The following is an 8,144-nucleotide window of genomic DNA, read 5'->3' as shown; positions in this document are numbered from 1 at the left end:
GTTTCTTGGGGCCCCGATACTGGATTTCTGTGGGCAACGTCTGGTGCTCAATTTGCTTGTTATGTCTAACTTCTCTTCTGAAGCAAACTCCTGTTTGTCAGCTTGTCTGAATATGTCTGAATATTTAAAGGACCTGTCAACACACTCCTGCACCACTAGGATATTTGCAATTCAGCATTATTAGCTGGCTTTATCAATTTTAAAGACATGAAAGACAGTCACATCCAAACTTTGGACACACACATACTGTATACTGTAAATGTAAATGGTTCCTTCATCGTTGCACTGACTGTAGATTCGTACACACAAACTGTAGCCCAATGGATCACTTTTCATAAAGAGTATGAATTTGGCTTCAGCAAAAGAGTCCAGACAAAATTCTGTCTGGTAGAAACAAACTGTGTTAAATGCATGTTGAACACAAATATAAAGACATATATGAGTGATTACAATGGGCCTTCCATTCAAATAACAAAATCTTACCTTGATTTCTCTGCCGTCTCTTCTTTCCATGTGTAAACAAAAGACTTCACAGCTGGATCACATCTGTCTAACAGTGAGGGGGGAAACTGTTTTAGTACAACAGGAGATTAAGCTCATAAAGGTGTCAACATGTTTCGACTGTGTGCTCGGTGATGCTTCAGCTTCTGTGCCCCAACACATTTCTAAGGCGCATAGAAGAAACAATTACAGCAACTTAAAATAAAACCAATGAAATGATCTCAGCCATGCCAAATGAGTATCGTCTTTATATCACTTTTTAAAATCATAGGTCAATCAAAGTATTTCTGTTAGTTTGACCTGTTTTTCTCCTTCAACTGCAGTAGAAAGAACAAAAAGAGCATACGTAGAATTAGATGTATAGATTAAAATGACCTCAATAATTAAAGAAGCTAGCAGTAAAGTCATTTGGGCCCAAAGCAGCCGCTGTTTCTCTTCACGCCTCGGGCTGACAGCTCACACTTTTCAGTTTTCCGGCGCTTGCAACACGATCTCCTCAAACTTTTGTTAAAAGTCAAGGTTTGCCTGGAGCACGAGTGCAATAAGTACCACTACATCAGTCATAGACGAGTCATGAGAGTTCACTGCATTTCATATTCAGTGTTTAGGTGGATTCTCTTGATAGTTTACTCCTCCTTATGACCCAGCAGGCTACACCTAAGAGCTGTAAATCAGTGAGGCCTTGTCCACACACACATCTACCACAGCTGCTGGCCTTAGGCAGGCTAGGATCAACAGTGAGAGTACAACATGTTGTGTACGATACAGTTAATGTAAATATATTAGAACAGAATACTGTAAGTGGAAGGAAAGTTTAGGCACAGTGAAGTAGATTTTAATAATGGAATACAAGATGCTTTTAGACAGAAATGATATGTATTGCAATTATAAGGCCTGAATCTAAACCAAAGGGGATTTCCACACGGATTCAAAAATCAATGCCGTTCAGCTTTCCCAAAAGGATAAAATACAGACATGCTTTTTAAAAAATGCACTCAAACAATCAAAATCCCGTAGACTTGACCACTAAATCTGAGAGCAGCAAAGAGCGAGAGGTTAGGTAGCAACTGTGAGAGAGAAGTAAGGCGAGACTAGCTGTTAAGCTATTAAGACAATTAACAAAGTGGTCAGGAGGGGCTGAGCGGAGCGGCGGAGGGGAACGGCCTGAAATGGGAGCGAGACGAGGGTGTGAAGTGACAGTCAGCACATCTGCTCTCATCAATAATGCAGCGGGCCTTTAAACGGCAGTTTGTCGCATATTGAGCGCTGCCGACTGAAATCAAGCCCGACACCTAAGAAGCTGGCAGGGGAGAGTGAAAGGAGGACGACGGCAAGGATAACCGAGAAAAAATGGAGTAGAAAGAACTTTCTCCAACACATCTGATTCAGTGTGCAATAGATAGACAATAAATCAAACCAGTCTTAAATGTTATTAAAACAGGAGCAACTTGAAAACAAAAAACGACTTCACAACACTTGAATCTATCCATCACTTTTATTATCAAAATGAAAAATACAGAGGACTTCTGTTGACAACGCAAAAGCAGGTATTCTTGTGACTAAATGGCTCTCCAAAAAAAACGTAGACATCATTTTGACTCTATTTGTATCTTACCCAATAGTGACTGCAGTGATCCAATGACAAAACAACAACAAAACAAACAGGTTTCCATTCATTTCAGTCCACTGCCTTCAAACCATTCAACGAAAAGGAAAAAGGGCTCTGTGACCGATCCAGCTGGACGCCTACAAAGAGTTTATTTTCCTGTGATCAGAGGATTTCTCAGCACGATGATGACGGAGTCCCCTCTGAGGAACATCTTAGAAATGTAGCGGTCCTTATTCACGGGCTTGGACTTCTTCTTTCCCTTCCCGCTCTTGGGAACTTCCGTCCACATCTCCTTCACATTCTCCAAGACCATGTTGCAGTGCCTGAAATGACATCATTGAAACAGAGTAATATAGATTTTGAAAGAAACAAACAAACAATGGGCCTCCTGCATAAAACCCTCATACAGATGATTTAAGAGAAATGCACTTTGAAATTTTCTCTTAGGTAAATAACATTCTGACAGTCTCCATAGGGGAAAAATTTGAGAATTATTGACTTAAGAATCATAATACCTTATTTGACTAAATAATCATCATGGCGTGCCAATTTACTAAGAGGTTTTTAAGATTTTGAGGCATATTTCGGCACAGCACCGTGTACCGCTCAGTAGATATATTCTCACACTTTGACAGCTGTCTCTGGGTCTTTAAGCCGGTCTCTGTTCAGTATCATCCTCTGGTGCTTTAAACAGTGAAACATCATCTACTGTAGACTAGAACGCCGCTGACCACCTCCCGTATTAGTCCTTTAGAAAGATGTTTTATGCGTCCAACTTCATGTAAGGACCACTCATTCTATTTGTCTGTCATAGTACAGCGCTGCTGATCATACAACGTTGGCAGCTTTACTATTAATATTTATTTCAACTACCGACAGTGCTTCCTGTTTTGCCTGCTGATTGGCGACAGCAGGAACTGAAACTGTGAAAGTCTTCGTTTTACTCTTTGGTAACATTTTTGTAAATGAAACTTGCCCACACAGGGAGGTTTTTTTTCTACGCCGGCATTAAGGTGATTTTAGCCAATTCACGATAAGAACTAAGACGTATCTGCACCAGACTGAGCATTTAGAGATGTTTCTGGTTGAGCGGCATGTCCGCCAGCTGAGCCCCGTTAATCAGCATTTTAAATCTGTAATTACAAACCAGTCTCTTTTCCATGGATTTCTTTAAATGTTTAGAAATTGAAATAAACAAAACTCATGCGCTACTTCTTATGAACAAGTGGTGTTCATCAGGCAACTTATCTCAAGTTTATCCAATTCAGAGCTGCAGGTGAATCGGACATGAAAATTCAAGCAAAACTCACAGAAATAATGTTTAGGATGAGAACAGGAAAATATTTCAAGCTAATGGCAAGAAGATTCATTTTAAACAAGGACTCGGGATGGGACGATATAGGATCACAATAAAAAAAACAAAAAAAAAAAACATGTTGACCATGGGGAATTTCCATTATTGGGAATATTGTCACTTGAGTAACTTAAAAAGCTGTCTAGCTCTCTTTCATGGTGGATAATTAACATAAATTGTGCCTGATTAAAAAATACAGGAATTATCATTCTGCAGTTGTTATGTTTATCCGTTATTTATGCAGGACGACCTGATGAATTATGATCATGGGGATTTTTCACTATTGAACTTCATATCATCCCATGCGTAACAAGGACATTAGGTTTTTTTTCTTTACTTTCAATGTAGTTTTAAATTGTGGAGACAATTATCCAATATTAACTCTTCAGTTTTGATTGGCAAAATTTGTGCATTTCTGATGGTTTTTGGGATGACTGAAAGTATCCGATTTATCACAATTACCATAAAAACGTCTGGTAGCAAAAAATAAATAAATACAAAGCTAAATTAAATGCAATAACAGAAACGTAAAATATTACAAAACCATTTGATCACATATTCTACTAAACCAGTTAAATAAGTACCTGTCAAAGGCCTTGACTCTTCCGAGCAGCTTCTTGTTGTTGCGACAGTTAATGAGGACCTGAGTGTTGTTCTTCACCGACTGGGTGAGCACCGACAAAGGGCCGGTGTTGAACTCCTCTTCCTCCCGTTTCTGGAGCTCCTCGGGGGTCATCTCTGACTTGGGCTTTGTTAACAGACTCCTGAAAGAACGATTTAAATGTTGATTATAAATAACAATGATCAGAACGGTAGGTAGCAGTAGAGTCAGTTTTTGTCTGACATAACACAAACAAAGCTGTATTTTGTAATAATAGTACGTTTAATACACTATTCCTTCAGCCAACAAGCTTTTCGGTCTGTAGGAAATCTTCTGTTACGTTCTTTGGTTGTATAGATGTTTTACCATTTTCTTGGAATTCATTGCCTATTTTTTTTCTCCTTTATGTCTAACTGGTTGTGTGAATACTTGTAGAACAAAATAAAACCAAAGTATACGTATTAATTCAATTTTCTACAACCAAGAATGTGTTGCCACAGGATGCCAGCCATCTAACACATACACAAACATTAATCAAATAAATTGTAGAGGAATTTCACCAGTTCGACACATTTATTACTGAGGATTTTAACTTACAGGGAAATATTCCAATAAAACAATTGAAATGTGAATTGTTTATTTCACCGTAATTTACTGTGGTTGGATATTTTCGTTAAATGGCAGTATATGGCGCAAGCATTAAAAGCAAGACGATTAACTTGACCTTATATAGACTCAAAATTAATTACAAGCTATAACAACAATCAAAATGCAAGACTACGCATGCTCAAACACTGCACCGTTTAGCTTGGTATTAGCAATTAGCTATGCTATCAATGCTATTGTGCGACTTCTGACTTCGCTACTTTTCTATTTTGAACCATAGAAGTTCAACAAAACAGATTATGCATTATATTTGATACTGTATGAGTTACAGAGTTGTAACATAGCTGGGCTGAAGTATACAAAGCATCAAAAAGACATACAAAGGGTTTTTCAACTCGAGCTAACTGGCCTTGGCTCTTATAGCTGACTCTCTGAACTGCTAACATGCTTAGCATTTTAACTGTTAGCTTTTGGCGGCTGCGATTCAGATCTCCGACTCTGAGACTGAAAATGACCACCATCACAAAGACCGGTTGTTCATTACAGATACTTACATGGTTGTTGGTTTGTGAAAACAGTATTCTCAGACCGTATCCTGCTCGACTCCACCGGGTATCTTATCTTCGTATCCGCGACGATTCTGCTACACTCGCGTGGATCAGGCTACTTCCGGGTCAACTAGTACGCGCTTCAAAGTTTTGTAATAACTTCCGGGTTACTACAGTCCAATGAAAATGTTCACTCAAACCAACGTTTGAACACTTTATTACTGTACAATTTTGACGTACTTCTACTTGTACTCTAGTATATACCTTTTATTTTACGTTACACTTTCATTTGCAAGTATTATATATGATATATAATATGTGTCTTCTACAATGTATTTCCAATGACAGTTAGTAATTTTGCTGACTAACTACAACATTAAAAGGCGTTAATGCATCAGTTATAATAACCTTATATAATAAAACCGTAACGCAGGTCTATATTGTTACGCATAATGTGGAGACTACTTTTACATTTAGTGTGTTTAACTACCTTTTCCTACAGCTGGTGATAAGAGGGAGGGACTGTTCTGCAGAATTTGGTTGTCGATCAAAATGAGACCAAAGAGGAAGAGAAGATCATATCCGTACTATATTTTTTTAATATTATGAATATTTATTGTGCTTTTTTAGGATGTGGTATTCATATCATGCTGTACATAAACCACAAAGACCCTATACTGTTCAAGAAATTGTCACAGGAAAAGAGATGGCAGAGGGAGCAGCCAAAGTGATACCACAGACCCAAACAGATAAGTCTTTGTTTTGCTCTTTAACACAACAATAACCAGGGGAGGTGGTGTGTGTGTGTGTGTGTGTGTGTGTGTGTGTGTGTGTGTGTGTGTGTGTGTGTGTGTGTGTGTGAGAGAGGGACATAGGCCATATTATCTACACAGCAGCAATAAGACATTGAGAGATTGGCTTTCTGGCGTGAGACAGGCAGACGCCTGGGGGTGTATAACCCACCCACCTTATTTCATTAGGTGGCAGATCTACCTGTGGAAGCCACTTGCTGCAGATAATGGCAGCCTGTGTGCTGTTGAGAAAGGTGAGTGTGTGGGATCGCTTTCCAGAGCTGTACTACATCTTTATGAAGCACCTGCACAAGTGTGGCACTAGCCTGTAGGATTGCAATAATCTTTTGCAGTTGCCCAATTAAGAGAGCAGAGATTAACCTACAACCATTAAAACAGACGGAGAAGAGGAGAATAATTGTATCACTCTGAAACAACAGAATAATGTGTAAGATTACATTCACACTTTATTCACATGATTATGGTGAAATACATTGCTTTCTTAGGGACTGTGGTTATTGGGTTGGGGGAGAAATTGACTGGCTCTGTTTGATTCTGAACTTATTATTTTAGATGCACTTTGACACATTTCACTGTTTTCTTTTCTTTCTGTTGCAAAATAGCGAAGGTTTGAGCTGCTTATGGGTTCTGTGAATAGGTAACATCACTAACTGCTAGAATAGACAATGATCTTCATATGAATATCGGTGTCTATTCTGATTTGCAAAATATGTTTTGATAGAGAAAACAAATCCCTGAGAAAGGACGAGTGTCCCCTGCACATGGCTCACAGAAAAGGCATCTGTTTTGGAATATGTAACTTTTTTGATTATTATCATTATTACATGTAATCTTACAAGGGAAGAATGAAATTATATATAAATCAGATTGTAAAAATAAAAAATAAAGCCTTGCTCTCCCATAAACTTACACTACCCTCCTTTCAACTCGTTTCAGTCCCTTAAATATTATAACTGTAAACTGTTTCACTTTATATTGGTGGCAGGATTTCAAGAAAGTGGGCTCAGTGAACACAATCAAGATCAGAAACCATGCTGAAAAAAACCTCTTATTTTTTCTTTGTAACTTTCATGATCAGATATAAGCATCAAATTGTCCCAATCCAACTGTCAAGTGACAGCATATATTAATATATCTGTATTAGCAGGGTGATTTATCTCTGTGGTTATCAGTGGAGCTGCCAAAAAAGGTGCTTATTTATTTCAACAGGAAACATATCTTCTTACCCTGCCCCAGGGTATACAACTCATTTTAGCATTATAAACCTGTTGATTCACAGCTCTGTCCTCTGCTTTCTGCGACCACAATTACTCATGCAAGTAATGAAAATATTACTATCTTCGCATCTATCTAGTGTGAGTTTGCCAACAGTGAAGTTACCTGATCCAGCCCAGTCTGCTTTAACCACAGGCGTCATGAATGTGACTGGTCTTGGAGAGGTGACGGGCTTGGGTCTCTTGATATAAAGACTCTTTTGTCTCGCGGAGGCAGCCGTCCTGGAAGCTGCTCTAATCTGTATCCTCATACATCTATTTCCCTATGAATGTACATATCAGGGAGACTAGAGGTGAGGGAAAGTTGAACAGGCAGTGATGCCGGGTGAAACACAAGACAGATCAATAAGATCAGCGGAACTGGAAATGTCAAGTGTTGAAGCTACATCACAGTCTGCGCGCATGATATCTCCTCAAGGAACGCTTCAGGTGCACATTTGAATTGTTGATATTAAAAAGAAAAAAAATGAAAAATTAGCGGATCACAGCATGTACATATAGCTAGGCCTCCTTCCGCAACTTCACAAATTATTTCAAATAATTGATTCAGTCTATCGTCCTTGCTGTGTGGGCTCCAATCTCTAGAGTGAAACATTTAATAACAGCACAAATAAGAACAATCAACAACAGTAATGAGGTGAAAAGAAAACACAATTAGAAATGCAGTATTTATCGTTTAATTACATGTAGGCTAATTATAATAGTAATGGCATTTTTGTATCAAAGTCGAAGAGAATAAATGCAATACATTTAAAAGTGTATTTTTCACTTACTGTATACTTTTCTATATTTTAAAACGAGTTCACCTCAGTGGAATATCAATATTTTTATTAGATCTT

General features: G+C 38.3%; 1 protein-coding gene across 1 annotated transcript; it reads right to left on the bottom strand.

Moving 5' to 3' along the window:
• Positions 1–1,977: 1,977 nt before the first annotated feature.
• On the bottom strand, positions 1,978–5,360 carry snrpd2 (small nuclear ribonucleoprotein D2 polypeptide). Its single transcript, XM_076100228.1, has 3 exons — positions 5,226–5,360; positions 4,049–4,228; positions 1,978–2,433 (listed from the first exon to the last, which is right to left on the bottom strand). Coding segments are annotated over exons 1-3 (357 nt in total). The 5' UTR covers positions 5,228–5,360; the 3' UTR covers positions 1,978–2,258.
• Positions 5,361–8,144: the final 2,784 nt, after the last annotated feature.

This window comes from Anarhichas minor, unplaced genomic scaffold, assembly GCF_050575085.1.
Source record: "Anarhichas minor isolate MPS153535 unplaced genomic scaffold, ASM5057508v1 ptg000026l, whole genome shotgun sequence".
Classification (NCBI taxonomy): Eukaryota; Metazoa; Chordata; class Actinopteri; order Perciformes; family Anarhichadidae; genus Anarhichas; species Anarhichas minor.
Note: the sequence above shows the minus strand (reverse complement) of the source record. Positions and strands in the feature narration are given on the sequence as shown.